The 17,311-nt window shown below is 46.2% G+C and overlaps 2 protein-coding genes and 1 long non-coding RNA gene across 5 annotated transcripts in view; 1 reads left to right on the forward strand and 2 right to left on the reverse strand.

The window, feature by feature from the left end:
- MVB12A (multivesicular body subunit 12A) overlaps nt 1–2,622 on the reverse strand; it is a 6,826-nt gene extending 4,204 nt beyond the window's left edge. The window contains exons 1-6 of one of the 2 annotated variants that reach the window (XM_037407470.1): nt 2,488–2,622; nt 2,358–2,403; nt 1,310–1,636; nt 799–872; nt 526–598; nt 68–155 (exon numbers count right to left, since the gene is read on the reverse strand). In XM_037407470.1, coding sequence (XP_037263367.1) covers nt 68–155; nt 526–598; nt 799–872; nt 1,310–1,636; nt 2,358–2,403; nt 2,488–2,613 — 734 coding nt within the window. In that variant the 5' untranslated portion in view covers nt 2,614–2,622. The other variant, XM_037407471.1, reaches the window with a different exon arrangement.
- The window catches only part of LOC119156995, a 12,431-nt gene extending 3,177 nt beyond the window's left edge, over nt 1–9,254 (forward strand). The window contains exon 2 of the long non-coding RNA XR_005107341.1: nt 7,710–9,254. This is a non-coding gene — a long non-coding RNA (uncharacterized LOC119156995). The remainder of the gene's footprint in view (nt 1–7,709) is intronic.
- PBX4 (PBX homeobox 4) lies at nt 2,781–16,769 on the reverse strand. Of its 2 annotated transcripts, none has more exons than XM_037407469.1 (9): nt 16,453–16,769; nt 12,965–13,038; nt 6,708–6,949; nt 6,162–6,352; nt 5,726–5,861; nt 5,326–5,482; nt 5,013–5,119; nt 4,081–4,167; nt 2,781–3,642 (listed from the first exon to the last, which is right to left on the reverse strand). In XM_037407469.1, exons 1-9 carry the CDS (start codon nt 16,656–16,658, stop codon nt 3,550–3,552), a joined length of 1,293 nt encoding a protein of 430 aa, XP_037263366.1. In that variant the 5' UTR covers nt 16,659–16,769; the 3' UTR covers nt 2,781–3,549. The 2 variants fall into 2 exon arrangements, with proteins under 2 accessions (XP_037263366.1, XP_037263365.1); XM_037407468.1 differs by having other exon boundaries at nt 4,066–4,167.
- Between the last annotated feature and the right edge of the window lie 542 nt (nt 16,770–17,311).

The raw sequence follows: 17,311 nt of genomic DNA on the forward strand, positions 1-17,311 counted from the left end.
TCTCCACCCAAAAGCGATACGACTCACCGCTTACACTCCGCAAGGGATGAGTGGGGTGAGCCCTTACCCTTTAGGGTTTTCTATGCAGCTCTTTAGCGTTCCGTCTCGTTTCAGCTTCTGCATGTATCGCTTCAAGTCCTCTGAAACCGAGTGCACTGGAGATAAAGACAAAATAAAACAGTGCTCGTACCCACTGCCTAGAAAGCTAGTTAGTCCTGAGAGAGGAAGCGGTGACCTAACCTGCAGACACTGCTCTGATTCCTTATAGTTTTTCTAGATATTCTAGTTACACTGCTTCTAAAGAAACAACTCATCTCGGCGGCCACTGCTGGCTTTAGGGTGTTCACGTCTCTTCCCTCCCAGAAACCGTGGTCACATACAGCAGCTTAAAAACCATCTTTCCCATACTTTCTGCTGCACCCACCCCTTCCAGGAGACAGCTAGTTTCATTTTGAGAGGATGCTAGGGAAGGGTCGACGTTTTTAAGCCCAGGATTACCCTTACTGATGCTGTATCACACCTTACCATTAGCTCTGTAAGTCTCATGGCTAAAGCCGTCAGTCTGCTTCAAGACGTGTTCGAGTTTCTGTGCAGAAAACTAAGAGAAGATGGAGAAGAAGGTTTTAGCCCTTTCCTGAGCTGTATGACAAAGTCTGGGGGAGGATTTGTTAAGGAGAAAGGAGCCTCTCCTCCCCTTGCACATATTTCACAACTCTGTTATACAAATCAGAACGTACATTTAGTGGCAGAATAAAGGCAAGGGAAAAATAATTCACTTTTTAAAAGAGAGGACCTTACCTCGAAACTGGACAACAGCAGCACAGAAAGCCGGTCTATCTCTGGCAGATCCAGGCTAATTGATTTGCTTAATTCTGAAAAATCAGAACAAAATCATTTAAGAACAATTACATTCACACCAACGGCTGGCATTTTCCTGAAGGACACTTAAAAGCTGTTGTTGTATAGGAGCGTGGTTTGCAGGCTATGGAAGGAGCAGGGAAAAGAGGGAGAAACGCGAGTTCCTAACGAGGAAATGTCACACTTAAGGCTCCACCATGCTAATAAAAAGGCAGAGACTACAAACCACTGGTCTACAGAAGCCGTTAGCACAGGATGTCCTTTTATCCTCAAGTCCCTGGACCTCTGAGACCACTTCCAACACGGGTATCAGTGGCCACTAGCTAGGAATAACGTAATTGTGCTCTAATCGCCCTAAAGGTTGTGCCATAAAATCAAATCTCAACTTGCTGCAGGCTGCCCTACGAGTTTCTCGAGAGAGCTTGATAAAGGGAAGAAGCGGAGGCTGTACCAGTGACATCTTGGTGAAGGGGAGGCAGAGACGTTCGGCGTCTTGTGCCTTTCAGGCTCGAACGACGCCAAGAGCGACGCTTGGCTTGAGGAGTGGTGATGAGCAGTCTCGGGGACAAGCTAAAAGAACCCAGCATATTGTCACTCTTGGTACTCTTTCTTAAGGGACTCAATCTGAAGGTACTTTTCCCAAGACTGGGACTTCTGCGGGATGTCTTCACAGCTGCTCTGGTCACCCCATGGGGACTAGAGTTCTTGCTACCAGCAGTTTTGTCAGGCTGCTTTAGGAATTGCTTGGGATCCACTTGCTCCTCTCCAGGGTCAGAATCTGAGACAAATAAGATATAGTTGTAAAAAGAGGGGCAAAAAAAACAGGGGAAAGGGTCTTTTCTAGGGATTCAAACGCACTGAACCTTTGTTTGCGCTCGGAGCAACAGCAGTGTTATAGTTGAATTTGAAATAACTAGAACCCGAAATAAATTCACTAAGTATTTATTAAGGCAGGAAAGCAAAAGCAGCACTGGGCAGCCGGGGAGTCACAGCTCCATCCAGGCTCGCAAATTCCAACAAGTAACACAGCCCTTTTATTCTCAACTTCAAGGCCGGTTTAAGCAAACAGTTATGCTCTCAGTCCCGTAGCAAGAAGCTGTATATTACAAAACTAAGCTATTTTTACACTAAAGTCTAGACGAAGACAAAGGTTGTCATAGTAACATGAGATTATGGTTTAACATTGGCCTTGAGAAGGTACATCTCCAACCTCATGGTTAACAGTTAACTCTTTTCTCGCCAGACAAAACATTCTCAAATCTGTTGCAGCAAGATCATTCCTTTTGTTAAAAACCCCTTTGATCAGCAAATTACCCTTAGTTACTTATTACAGCAGCGCTGAGGTGCGAGGCCGCATCACCGCTCCACAGCCTCCCCGGGCCGCCGGGGGCCCCCGCCAGCGTGGAAATCCTCCTCCCGGGCCCCAAGCCTGCCCCGCCGGGGCAGGCCCAGCCTCTGGGGGCGCAGGTCGGCCCCGTCACCCCGCTCCCGGCCCTTACCTGCCGCTCCCCCTCCGGCCGCAGGGCGGGCTCCGCCGGGGGAACGCTGAGGAGAAAATCGGTTACAAGGCTGGAGGCGAGGCCTCCCCGCCGTCCCACCGGCCGGGCCAGGCCTCCTTCCAGCGCTCACCTCCTCCTGCGAGCCGCCGGAGAGCTGCGGTGGGACGGGAACCGGCCCGGTGCTCCCCGCCGGGCCGCAGCCGCTGACCGCCCGCTCCGCCATGGCGGCACCGCCCAGCCGTTGGGCGCGGGGCATGCCGGGAAGCGGGGCATGGCGGGAAACGCGCCCCGCCCCCCCCGCCGCGCGCCTCCCCCCCTCCCTCGCCCGCCCTGAGGGAGCGCCGCCGCTTTTCCCCGCCCGAGGAAAACTGACAGGAAATACAGCGAAAAAAAGGGAGGAAAAAAAGAAAAAAAAAAAAAAAAAAAAAAGCTTTGGAAGTTTATTATCTTTGATAAAATCTCAACTGAAAGGGGTGGACTCTGTGTTAACAGCTGCAGGAATGCACAAAAACCTATCATCCACGGGGAAGTCAGGTGATGCTGTTGGGTTTTTTTTCATTGGTTTTGTGGTGGTTTTTTTCACTAGACATTAAATTAAGAATTATGTGGAATGACACAGGATGGAAGGTCCTACCCGAGAGCAAAGTCCAGTGAGAGTTTTGGTAAAGCAACGTTCTGATTAATTAGCTCAGAATGAATTCTAGTTAAGAAAAGCTTATTTTCCTATACAAAATTACAATACAGAGAACGCATACAATTACAATACAGGGGGTTTAACTGTTAGTAGCTATCAACTAGAACAGAAATTTCATAGTAAAAAACTTTATGGAAATTAAAATAAGTCAATTTTCTTAAGCTGTAAAACTTGAGACAAACGCCAAGTTCTAGAAGAGACACTTTCAGATTCTTACCATAAAATCCATATTTTTAAAAAATGAATTTGGTTAGGAAAATGAAGCAAGTTCTTTTAAAACAATTTCACATCCCAATGGGCATAAGTAAAAAGAACTCAACTGTGTGAGGCTGAGAGGTAGAGAGGTATCATTGTAATCACAATCTTCTATTGGTTCCAGGGGTTTTTCTGAGGTAATTAGCTGTGTGTCAAGTTGTATAAACAATAGTATTGGCAAAAGAGCAACATTGACAAATTACACTAATGACCTCTTTCCTCTCATCAATAGGTCCTAAAAACTTAATTAGACGCATCCGAATTAACACTTCCAGGGTCTCCAGCAGGTGAAGTGATTGATGAAGGGGTGGTAGCATCCTGCCAGCTGCCATTAGCCTGAAGGGAGAATAAATGCAACATTTCATTAAAACCTTTAAGAAACTACTTGTAAAAACTTGTTTTTACACATTTCCACCTTACAAGGGACCAGAGCTTTGGAAAGGAAATTACTATTTATCAGCTCTGGCAAAGCAGGGTCCACAAATACCCCGTGTAAAAAACGCCCTTCCCTCCCCAGATTTTATGGTGTTACTCTTACTCCTAGCACTATCTCCTTGCGGCAAGAATTAACTGAAGCGCACAAATTTTCTGGTGACCAAAGCCATAACTTTAAGTCAAGTATTTGTATTAAAAGATGTCTTTCCCTGCTTTTTCCTATCCCCACATCAGACATGTCGGCAGAATAAAAAGTCAGCTTATATTCACAGATCACCGTGCCACAGTCTCAGGGCAGAGCTTGTGTTTCTGGTGAGTAAATACCTCAGTACATCTTACATCTATGCGCTGCGTCGTATACAAAGGATTCCCCACAATTGTGTCGTATCTTCCTGTCTGGTGTATGACATGATGTAAGGAATCCATCTAGAACGAGATCCCACCCCATGAGAACAGTTAAGGACAGAAAGTCAGGTTAAAGAAATGTGGTAGTACGTGGCACACACCTATCAGGCCAAAAATTCTTTAAATAAGGGGCGGGTTTTCTTGCAGGAAGACAAGTTTTCTCTGCAGTTCTTGCTATTAATTGAGCTACTACAGCTAGTTCCTTACCAAGCAGAATTGGAGCCTAGAATCACACCTGTCACCTACAGCTTTTATGACAGAGGAACAGATTTTGCACCATTCAGATGGATTTAGAAATTCAGCAGAAAGCTGAAAATTAGTTTAACGATACTGTTAACCGCAAATGCTAAGTTCTACTTACATGGAACAAGATTGGCTCTAAAATGAGAAAACACCAATTCATTAATGTATATTTAAAAGGGATAGAAACCCAGCAGTAAGTTAATTTAGGTATCAGTTAATTCTGTAAGAGAATATTCCAGTTCCAAGAGAAAAGATGCATTTGAGCAGGCTTGCTTCTTGACTCGTTTGAGAAATTTTACTCTAATCATGTTTTGCATCCGAGCCAGTGCTGGCCAGAGACAGAAGAACCCACCCCTATCTGGTATTAAGAGAATCTACTTAAAAAAAAAAAACCCAACCACAAAACACCCCAAGATTGTCTAATCCAACCCTGCTGTCAGACGCTGGGTCAGTCTGGTTGGGTTTTGAGTATCTCCAGGGACGGAGACCCCATAACCTCCCTGGGCAACCTCTTCATACCGTATAAAGGACAGAAACGGGATTTTAACTTTTATCTCGCTGCTGAAAGTACGTGGTGGTTAGTTGTTTTTTGGTTTGTTTTTTTTTTTTAATTCCTTACTGACCTGCGACTGCACATTGGCTCCCACTGGGGAGCTCTGGTAGGAAGTCAATGACTGCAAATTTATAAAGGAATCTCCGGAATTTGTCATCTTAAAAGAGCCAGAGGAAGCTAAAAAACAAAACCAAGAAAAAAGAACATATTTTAATGAGAAATAACACCCAACAAAAATGGTTCTTCAAGGAGTATTACGTAAGTTTAAAAGAAAAAGAAACCCTACAACCATTTTGAACACCGGTGGGCTGCGGTACTAATTGTCACAAGAAATAATGAGAGACCTTCCAGCGGACAGACTCTTCACTGGCACTCTCACTCACCTGAATTTGGTGTAGACGGAGAATTTGCCTGGTTGCCTTGAGCCACGACATTAGTTGCATCCACTGCCGTTTTTGCGGCATAAATATTGGCTTCTTCTTGGAACTTCCCCATGTTTTTTTTATATCGAATTCTTTTGTTACCAAACCAGTTGGAAACCTGGAAACATAGATATGGCTGTTAGCATTTGATCAAACTATTATATTTTCCACTATCTTTGGGAGTTGTCAGCAAAGGAGATGTTTTAAACTAGGCTTCAAGCAGAAAACACCTTCTACTAAACCCTTCGGAACAACCTAAATCCTGTTTAAGTACCAGTAACTGAAGCCTGTTGCTAAAAAACCCCACCGCTCGAGGAAGGAAAAATAAATTACTTAATTCCCCATAAAACATATTTCATACCTGTGAAACTGTGATGCCACCTTTCTTTGCTAGCTCTTCTTTGGCCTCTTCACTGGGGTAAGGGTTACTCAGATGCGAGTAAAAATACTCGTTCAGTACTTCCGTTGCCTGTTTGCTGAAGTTACGTCGTTTACGCCTAGAAAAATATTAGTTATTCCTATTTAAAATGGTGTTTTAGAGTAGAACGGCTAGACTTGGCTTTTCCCCTCCCCCTCTAAAATACGCTTGGCTTGAAGAATGTAAGAAGTGGGACTGGACACTGTCAATGGCAAAGCATATACCCTAGCAAGCAAAATGGGTGGCAAATTCTTAATATTTAAACAAGAACAACCCTGGGAACAACAGACTTGAGATTTCTTGCACAGTCATTGGCATTGAGCAACAAAAGAAGTCCTGGCTTGAACACCCGTTATCGCTAGGCTGCGTTTTCTCGTACCTTGCATCAAGAAAGCGTGAGCGCAGGATCATCACTGCCTCGCACGTGCTCTGCTTCAGCTGCATCTGGATGGTGCTGAACTTGCCGTGGATTATGTTCACCATGCGCTCTATTTCTTTCGGCGAAATCGGCCTTGTCCTACTCTGTTCCCTAAGCAGGTTCATAACGTGGGTGGTGAACTCACTGCAGGCCTGAAAACACACACAGTTGTATCGACAAACAATAAAATACCCTAGAATTTGTTTCCCCAACAAGAAAATATATGCAAAAAAAACTTTAGAGTTTCCATGTTTCAGCTTTACTCGATTTACTCTTAAAAAACAGCAACAAAGATAAACGAGACATTTAATATCTTTAGTTTGATGTCCAGTCCCTCTATCTTCACCTTACTTCCGTAACACTGAGATAACTTTTCAACTCAATTTGATATCCTTGCATTCACCTGAATTCATTATACCTCCTGTTCTGTGCTTACAACCAACACCAAAGGAAAAAACGGTTATTTTTAATTGAGATGATAAAAACTCTTCCATGCAGAAAGATCACCTGTTCATATTTCTCTAGCTCAGAGTGGTATATCTGTCGGATCTGTGACAGCTTGGCCCTGTAGTCAGAGTGTTCAATGCTATTGTCATTTGGACAGCCACCTGATGTTGCTGCTACAGCCATCGGTCCTCCTCTTCCTCTTTTCTCGGGCCCGGAGACACCCTCTGCCAGCAACATGTTATCTAGTCTCATTAGTTGAGCATCTGGGGGATCTTCTTCCTGAATACCGCGAATACTTAACACTAGATAAATATAAAGAAGGAATCAACAGATTATTTCTGAATCAGGAAAGAACACCCACTTCAATTCTGGCAAAGCATTTAAACGCCCTTCAGAGGTTTTAGCCGGTCTTGAGCTCAAAGGGGGGAAAAATAAAACGAGGCGGGGGAAAGGGTGCGTTTAACAAAGCCACAAGGCGATGCATCAAAACAAACAGGACATTGCTCAGATCAAGGAACACCGAAACATAAATCCGTACGCAAGGCACGAGCCTGACCTCGTCCCCTTTATATGCCGAAGATGCAGCCACGCTGTACAGCAGCAGGCTACAAACTGAGGTCTTAACAGCACTGAATTTTAAAAATCTATTAAAAACTATTTAAAAACTACCGATATCTGAAACAAGATGAAAAAAATACGCTAGAAGCCGGTTTCTTTAAGCTTATACTCAACAAACCCAGACTGCAGCAGTCTGTACACTCAGACTATTTAAGTTTGATTCCAAGCAAATATATTTTTAAAACTTAATTGCCAAAATTTTTTGACAATGTATTAGGAACTTCTTTTTTTAAAAGGCGTAAGAACTCACAAGATACCAAGTCAATACAAAAAAACGCCAACAGCGTTTTGACTTTTAACTGCTAGACAATTTTAGTTTGATAGTCGTCAAGCCACCAAATTCAAATGCCCTTTTCCAAACTCTTAACAGGCAGGTTAATGCTAATTTTGAACACACAATCAGCCTAAACTTAAAATCACATTGCTGAACTTGGTATTTTGCAGGTACTACAGAAATTAGTACGCAATTCTGATGAAAGGAGAGTTTTGGGGTGGCTGCAGACCCGAATTCGCTCTGTCACAGCAACGCACATCCCCAGAACATCCCCAGGCTTTTTGCAAGCAGAAAAAGGTAAGGCAAAAATAGCTGTACATGGGTAATGGCTGAGCTCAAGGTAGGACAACAACGAGGAAAGTGTTGACTGTTTTAAAAGTTAGTGGCTTTTCTAACTCATTATGGAATTAAAATGAGTACCTTTAAAAAAAAAATTAATAGCAGACCTACTGCATACACCTTTTACTGAGTGAACATGACAAGAAATGAAACAAACACAGAAAAAAGGGGTGTTTTTTTTGTTTGTTGTTGGGTTTTTTGTATTTAAAAATCGCCAGCTCTCCTTTTTTCCAGAAGACCCAGCAGAGAGTTGGCCAGTGGCCACTTGCTCCTCGGTCTTTTTGATAAAACTCACATTAAGCTAAGCACAAATTCAGTGGAACAGATATTTTGGTGTCACCTTCTTATGTGAATGTGCTTCTGCCAAACGTCTTTTTATGCACATTATGATGCATATCAGAGTACCTCATGTTGAAGTCAAGCTCCCAGCTGCAGCTTAATTTTATGTCACTTGTCTAATTATGGTAATTAGACATTAGTTATCATCAATTACACATAAGCTCATCTCAAGTTGACTGCTGAAAAGCACATATAAAGCACCTTCCCAGTCTCAAGGGAAGACTCTGGTTGGCCGACTCTAGCAAGTCACGAGAAACTAGAAAGGAGTTAACCACCACCAACACGTCGTAAACTCTATTTCCAACCTAGTAGTTGCAAATTTTATTTAATAAACTCTGACAGAGGTGAGCAGACCTAAGAACCGATGAGTGCAAGAAGCTTGGGTCTGTCCAACCAGCTCCATCGAGTTGACTTGGAACTTTTGGCATTAACTGCATCTTAATATGTGTGACAATTAAAACAAGTTCTACAGAAATCATTGCCGCAGATGTTGGTTTTTAAATTAAAGCCATCGTCTCCTGGAACGGATACCTTTGGCTTGAGCTTTATTTTTACTCCTAGCATCTTCACCTAATGATAATATTTGTACAGGTCATAAATTACATCAGATTCACTCAAAACCACCTATTCAGTCAATTCCTGACTCTGCTGCCAGCAGCAGACAGTTCCGATTTCCAAGTACAGTTGTTCATCTACCAATCTTCCAGAGCTATTAAATCTCAAAAGACAGCGCAACAGGAAAGCAAAGCCACGGCCGTTGCAGGAACGCCATGCTCACACCAGCTTCTGCAAGTCTCTCTTGGCAGCCTGGTAAAAACAATTCCAGGAGCACACACCGTACCACTCAAAGAGTTTTGTCAGGGTGGCTGCATCTACCCTGTGAGCTTTCGGCATGCTCCGTGGGTCAGGCATCGCCCGTTTCTGCATACAGTCCTGAAAATTACGCCAGCAGGAGTCCGCAGTCTACATGGCTTCTGCAAGAACTAGATTTCACTAAAGAAAAAGGAATCCAAAGGGGGAAAAAAAGTTACCACAATAAAAAAAAAAAAAAAGCATGTCGGTCAACACTGACTTGTTACATATGCCCGTCCTCACACACCGGTTATTAACTGCTGGCTCACTGTACTCTGAGGAGAATGCTTCCTCAGCAAGCTTACCCCTCTCAGTAGCCTTTCGGCCACTGAATTTTTCAAGTTCCCACCATAGTTTAGGAACATATAACAACTCCATTAATACTCAAGGCTTTGAGTCAAGACACTAAGAGACCGGAGTTACGGCATAGTCAGTGGTTTAAGCGTGATTTAGAAAGTCCTTGCGTAACGGTAAAATCCTTCACACTTAAATCCTTCCCTGAAATCCTTCCCAATCCATCATTTTTATGGATGTTTAAGAAAAATCCTACCCCGGCTCAAGAAGCCCAACGACTCGCTCCCGTCAGCTGCACTAATACAATATTGTGCATTCTCTGGCACACCACCTACCAGATATTCATCAAATATGTAAAATAATTATACTAAGCAAAATGAAATTCCCATCATTTCTAATTAATCTTTAATTAAAATACATCACAACCTAAGGTGCTGAAGCCTCACTCAGTATGCAAATGCAATCATTACAATATATTTACATCTCATTAATTAAAGATTTGCAGTTCTGTAATGAACTGTACAAGATCACTGGTACCAAAATAAGCAATACACGCTTTGCTTAAGATTTGCTTCCCCTTCCCGATTTTCCTTCATGGAGCAAGTAATGCAGAAGCGCGTGATAAATGCGTCTGTTTGGTAGCGAACACACACAGTTAGGACCAAAACCTGCATGATCAGTGCTAGAAATGAACAGCCTGTACTGTATGGAGCATAAAACACCTATGGAGAGTGCAAGAAGTAGGCACTTGGGTGCTGGACCAGCACCCCTCCTGGTCCATGTCTCTGTTGTTCCAAGATGATCCTGTCCCCTGTGTGACCCTTGCAAATATTTACTCTACGACTCACGCTAAATACTGACTCACGATGGTTTTATTCAGGCAGAAGGGTTTCCTCAGTCTGGCAGCCCACAAATCAGACTGTTCGGTGAGAAGGCAGGAGCGTATTTTTTTTAATAGCGGGTCACCTAAATCGATCGTGAAGCCCTTCTGAACTACTTACCGCTACTAAAATACCACACACATACATCGTGTGGCACCCAGCCAATTTTTCACCTGCACTGGACACCCCCATTTTTCAGTTAGTGGTCCTCCCTGGGGGACACCAGCCCCCCAAGCACCCCGCTACAGAGAACGACGTCGCTGTTGGTTCAGCTGCTCTCGCAGCATCGTCACAGAGAGCGCCTTCTCCAAATCTAACACTCTCCTGCACGTTCAGGGAGAGAGGAAAGCAAATGGAAACAGAAGACAAAAGCCAGCAGGGCTCCGAGCGCTGAGGAACAAGACTGGGCTACGTAAGAATGTCAACAAACTCAGCAACAAAGACAAAGCGTGTTCTTCAGCCACGCCGCTTGCCAAGTTTTATAACCAGATGAAAAGGTGCCCGTTGAATTAACCCAGCCGAGCGCCAGCACAATGCAGGAAGGACGGAGGGTTGCAGCTAGCAACGACAAGAAACAATAAAAAAATGGTACTCCATGTTACGATGCTGCAACAAATACGTTCCCTGCCATGGGCCAGAAATACAGAATCAGAGTCCTACTGTGCAGCGGGTTCTGTAAAAGTGGGGAGAAATATCCTCTCCCTGCCCCAAGGGGCCTGAAGCCATTGCAGACTACTGTCTTCTGAGTATGGTATAATCAGCCGAGAAGAAAAACTCTAAAATTTAACATTCAGCACCAAAAGCGTGCATCTCTAATAGGAGAGATGGTTAATTCTGATTTTAAGATAGAATTATGCCATGTTTGAATTCATACAGCTTGAATCATACCTGAAGTGTAACCTGACGAGCAAAAACCCCTGTCTGCTGCATGGATTAAAAACGCTCTAAATGCTTCTGAGTTCCCACAAAAAACTAAGGAGGCTTTATTGGATTATATGCCTCTTCAAATACCTGCGTATGCTCCAAGCAGGTATTTAAGACTTCAAAATAAAATACCTGTTTTTCCCAAAAGGTGGTTTAAAATAAAAAATAGAATCACTGGGGGGGGGAGATGATGACAACACACACGGGGCTTGAGCAAAATATTAAACGTGGCTAAATCTATTTAAATTACAAAGAGTAATTTCAACAGAATTACAAAGAGTACATCTGTAATTTCTTTTTCATTAATAAACACTGCTGCTGGGGAGAATTTTTCAGCACCTTTCAGCTGTCTGCCCATTGCAGAGGCATACGGCTTATCCTGAGCTATTGTGAACGATAGGAGCGCTCCAACAAAGAACGAAAGAAAGATGGGGGGGGTGGGGGGGGGGGTGGGGGGAGGAACACGTTTGAAACTGATTTCTGAGCTAGAAAAGAAGCTTGTGTGCCTGGGTCACAAAGAAAGCCCAAAACCTTGTGCTACAGTATGTCCAGGCTTTTGTTTGCTTGAAGCCATAACATCTGCTCCCCATAATTTAAATAAGGAATAGACAGACCATCAGACATTCAAAAACCTATGAGACCAAAACAAATCCAGCATAACCACGGCACCAGGGTCTGCTCCTGCAAGTGTATTTAGCTGGGAGAAGTCACAGTTTCAATCAATAAAACACAGAAGGTTCCTTTCAACCTAGAAGGGAAAACCAGAGGAAAGACCCTCTGTAAGGACAGCAATCCTCGGAGGACAGACAGACATAAAAGCTCGCCCTGGCAGCGCACACACACGCTTCCTACCCCAATATTTTCTCTCAGGAGCAAGCTGCTATCATGAGGACGCAAGATATGAACCAAATTCCCAAGAAATGAACGTGTAACGTCCGCCTGGGTGAGGAGGGCACCGCGGAGGACCGAACTGCATGGCCCCTCATTTGGCGATGCAATGAACAGCGCTGCAAGTTTCGATACGCTTTTAGAAAAAAATAACAAAAATGTAGGTTTAGGATGTTAAATATTAACACAACAAAAAATTTAAAAAAAAAAAAGAAAAAGACCACCATTTCGGTTAAGTATTACGGAAGTAGTTATTCTCTAAAAAAGCATCAAAATTCACTATGGTTTATAGAACTTATATATTCAAACAACGTTCAGCGTTCAGATATGAACACACACGGGGTGATTCAAAATCGAAATCCGTTTGCTTCTGCTCCTCAAAGCAAGCTGCACGATCACCAGCTCCATTTCCTGCCACTTCAGTTTTCCAATATCCCCAAGTGTTCTGCCTTACTGTCTCCTTTTCTCCATAATACAGTTATTTCTCAACTTCAAACTCTTCCTACCACGATTTCGGTACTAATTCCTTAAAGGGGGGGGGGGGGGGGGGGGGGGGGGGAGAAGGAGTGTAACAACATAGCAGCGTTATTCAGGATTCTCTAGGTAATCTAGAAAAAAAACCACCCCAGCCTATAGATTCTTTACATACACACAACTAGAACACCTACTCAAATAAGCAGCGTTTTGTCCAAATCTGCACGCAGACAGCATGACAAAAAGCACATCAAAGCAATTCCCAGCTTACAGAAGACTAGTAAGCCAAAAAACAGCCTTAAGTTGTAGAGTCTATCAGGGAAAATACAATTTTTTTGTATTTTTAATTAAATTAAATGCATTAAATGAGAGCGAAGCAGGTGACGGAATGTGGGTTTTTTGGAAGGCTGAGGCCAGGAAAGACATCAACGCACCTGTTTTTTCCTTGATCTCACACAGCACGCTGAAGAGAGCAGGCTTCATTCTGTGGCAGTTCAAGGCATGCTTTCTGAAACGGAAGAAGAAAGAATGAGCAAACGCCAGCAGGAAAGGCAGCGAAAGACGCCAAGGCTTTACAGAGGACTGGAACGCGCTGCAGTGACAGCAGGTTAACACATCGGATTAAGTGAGAAATGGGCAAGTTCTGGTGATAGATTTCATTTAAGCACCACACTCAGTCATCGCTAGGAGCAAACTGTCGTAAAAACACGCAGGCCTTAGAATCCAGAATTCTGTGTCACTTCCAGGAACTGCAGGCACCTTCGGTTCTACCAAAAGCGTGTTTTATACATGGGGATAAAAAGTTGCTTCTTGAGTATACTAATATAAAATCTAATCACGGAATCCATCAAAAGGTAGAAAAAACCCGGGGTTTTTAGGGCACATACATCCTGATCAGTAGGAAGAAACTAGTACCGCTCGCCGACTCGCCTAGCTCACGCAAGCGGCCGCCCAATCCAAAGAAAAGCAGACTGTATTTAACGGCATTTTCGTACAAGTTTTACCGCACGTGCTAATTCTGCTTTTTTGAAGCTCTTCCAGTGTTTGCGGCTTTGTTTTCCCACTGCTCTCCAGGAAGGGACCATGTTAATTACACTGTTAACACGGAATCCATCCTAATGCCTAATCAAAACAAGAGAATGACATCTTTTGCTGAGTTGAAAACACATTTGAAGCGCGGTGAGCGCCGTATAAAAGCAGGAGCTGAGGTTTCCCACGGAGGGCGGGCGGTGTTTTACCACCACACCGATTTCTAAGGCTGGCCAGCAGTCAGGTGCCCAACTTCCACTAGACGTCAGCGGAAAGAAGCATCTAACCGCACCACACGCCTCCAAGAAAGCCTCGTTTGCTTCTCGTGACCCCTTCTGTCATTCAGAAATAATATTTACGTCACCTTTACGGCTAGGTTTCAGTATGTCTTTTACATAAATACAAACTGGCCTTCCTTCTCGTGCACCAGTCTGTACTCCAGCCATCACAAACAGTGCAAATACAGGTGCCCAGCTTCCTCACAACCCGTAACACTTCCAGCTACCACCAAACTGCCAGCAAATACCAGAACATAAGCTTTTAACAAAAATTGCAGAAGCTGAAGCCAATCGGCCGCTTTCCTTCATGACACGGCCTAAAGAAGTATAAAACCCATTCGGCTACGGAGATGTTTGATAGTATCAACCCCAAGACAAACAGCCTGAGAACAAAGGCAGCTGAGAAGACAGCCTAGTGGAGCCTATTGTCCTTGCCTGATGAGGGAAAAAACAGGGGGAGAGAGAAAATGAATTCCAAGCCTTCAGACTGTACGCTCCACCCGGAGTCTAAAAAGTGGTGTTTACGTACAAGGCAGGAGAGATACTAGACCCAGAGATAATTGCATAATTAATATGGCCACTAACTCTTGTGAAGACGGCTGCAACGTCTTTAACAGCAGCGTTAAACTCACCCTTGGCAGATGAATTTCCTTCCATCGCAACTTTCACCCCAGTTTGCAACTTGTATTAAAAAAAAAAAAAAATCTCGCTGAGCACACTGCAAGAACGCTCTGGCGTTCACTAGGCGTGAAAATAATGCACACAAAATACAGCCACGTGCATTTTTAATATAAATAATAGAAGTAAACCCCAACAAATGAAACGGTTAACACCGTGTTACCAAGATCACTTCTGCAGCGGGTTTAACCAGGCTTGAGTTTTACTTTCTCAGCAGCGCGTCCTCTTAAGAAGGACCAAGCCAACCCAACAAACTTCTTGTCCAGAAGACAAAAGCAGCTTCTTTTATGCACATACACGTGAAAATCCACTAAAGTTGCTTTAAAACGTGGGGGCCTTCAAAACCTGCAGTGCTCCAGCTGGAGTTTGACGGCATTTCTAAGACAACGTTGAGGTCATTTAGTTTAAGCAATGGTCAGGCCATTTTTCAAAGCCCATTCCTCAACTCTTATCTAGAATTCAAGTTCCTAACAAATTTATTCTGGTCAAAATGATCTTAAATACGTCGTCAGGAGAGAAAACTACGGCTCTTAAGCAACGTACAGGCAAATTCACGCCTATAGGATCTATACATGAGCTGCAGACAGGTCTTTCTGAGAAGACTGGCAAGTAGAAAAGAAAAACTTGTTTGGGGAAGAAGCAACGGCCCCGCACGCGACCCCCAGCAAGCAACGCTCACGGATTTCATTGCCCTACAAGCTGCAGTTGAAAGTTACCCTAAAGAGTCGACTTTAAACCCAAATTATGAGTGCCTTCGAACACACGGTTTCTCCTCATATAACCCACGCAGCCCTCTGGAATCTGGTACCTGCCCATGGTAGTGCCACTGCCTCGGCATGCCGGTTGCTGACGGCGCACGGTAGCACCAGGCGTAACTAAACGCAGCCAAACTTTAGGCAGAGATTAATAAACCCCCACGATTTTATCGGCAGCCATCGTTGCGATAGGAAAATCAGGGCATGGGCAAGGACCAAGGGCAACGCCAGGGGCACGGCGCCACGTTCATCCCGGGGAAAAAAAAAGACCAGAAAACCATTTTGTTGCTTTTTATAAACCCGCTCGATGAGTCTCCACCTTCTCCCAACTGGCCTCATGGTGGGGGCTGCCCACCTCGCGCACGCCGAGGAAGCAAAGCGTGTAATTACGTGTAATTGCACCGCGCCAATCAGGGCCGGACGCAGCTCCAGGGCACAGAGAACACACCAGAAGATGCTGAATTCTGTTGATTTCCAGGCTGGTTTTGCCATGCAATTATTTACATCCCACCGAAGCCAAGGCAAGAGGAAAAGTAGGAACATTGCTCTTTTTCCTTTCGATAGGATTACCGAAAAAACTTCCCGGTGGCGGTGGAAAACGTCGCGAGCCCCTCGCCGTGAGGGGCTCCACGGACCTCTGCTGCCTCTCTCTTGCCCTTCCCAAGCAAACTTCGGCCCTCAACGGCTGCCACCGTTTCGGCTTTCCTGTTCCCAGTGGCGTCAGGCAGGATAATCCCGTTTCCACCGGGGATGACGGCTGCGATTCCCGTCTTGACGCCACCCCGGGCTATTTCTTAACGTGGCGAGAAGGATGGAGAGTGGGGAAATTAATTACAAGCAACGAGGGCGGCCTCCCGGTGCTGGAGGCCGGTGTGGAAGCGCTCCCCGGCTGACGGGAGGTGATGCCACGGAAGCACCGGGAACCCAACGCCAACTTTTCGCCTCCGGTGGGCGATTTCCCACCGACCCCCAACCCCCCCTCCCTCCCCGGGGCCTCACCGGAGCCGCGGCCCCATCGCACCGCGGGCCCCGCCGCAGCCCCGGTACCGAGCGGGGCAGAGCGTCGCGCCCAGCCCCGCCGCGCCGAGCTGAGTCACGGCACCGGGCTGCGCGGGAAGGCGGCCGGTACCGGGCTGCCCCCCCCCGCCCCGTTCCCCGCCCGGCGGCCGGGCCAGCCGCTACCTGGCCTGGGCCTCGTCCAGGCTCTGGTCGGTGATGGCCATGATCTGCTGCAGGACGTCGCCCGTATCGTGGTGCGCGGGCGGCGGCCCCGGTGGGGGCGCGGCGGCCGGATCCCCGGCGGCGGGCGGCGGGGGCGGCGGGATGCCGCCGGGTAGGGTCACCCCGGCGCCGTGCGCCGCCGTCAGCAGCCGCGACGGGTCCTCCATGGCGGGGGGCAGCGGGGCCGGTCCGCCGCGGACGGGCAGCGGCGCGGCCCCAGCGGCTCCCACACAACAGGGCCCAGCGCCCGCACCCCCTCCCGCCGCCACCGCCGCCGCCGCCGCCGCCCCCGCCAGGCCACGCCCCCTCCGCCGCACGCCGGGGGCGGGGCCGCCGGCAGCGCCGCGCCGGGTCCTAGCGCCGCCCGCCCCCGCGCCGGGTCCTAGCGCCGCCCGCCCCGCCCCGCCGCCTCCCGGAGTGCCGCCGGCTCCGCTGACCGCTGGAGGCGGCCATCGGCCATTTCAGGCGGCTCTGCGCTCATGAGCTTCGGGGGTCCCGCTAACTGACCTCTCATTTGTCAGAGCAGAAAACAGAACATCTCCGCATGCTAACACGCGTGTATGTGCCGTGCAAGGAGCCCGGTCGTCGCCCAGCCACCATCGTCTCCTGATGTCAGGCCAAGCATCACACAAGCACGGCTCCCATCTCCGCTTTTCACGCTCAAAGAGAGCAAAATTATTCAGATCAATGCTAATGGCACTTCATTAGTCAGGAACACAACCGAAGGAACAATCAGACTACACGTTGCTTCTGTGTTGCTAATCCTGTTCACGTTTCTTAGTAACCCAAGGAAACTGTCACTTCTAAACCGATTTGTTCT

Source organism: Falco rusticolus, chromosome 13, assembly GCF_015220075.1.
Source record: "Falco rusticolus isolate bFalRus1 chromosome 13, bFalRus1.pri, whole genome shotgun sequence".
NCBI lineage: Eukaryota > Metazoa > Chordata > Aves > Falconiformes > Falconidae > Falco > Falco rusticolus.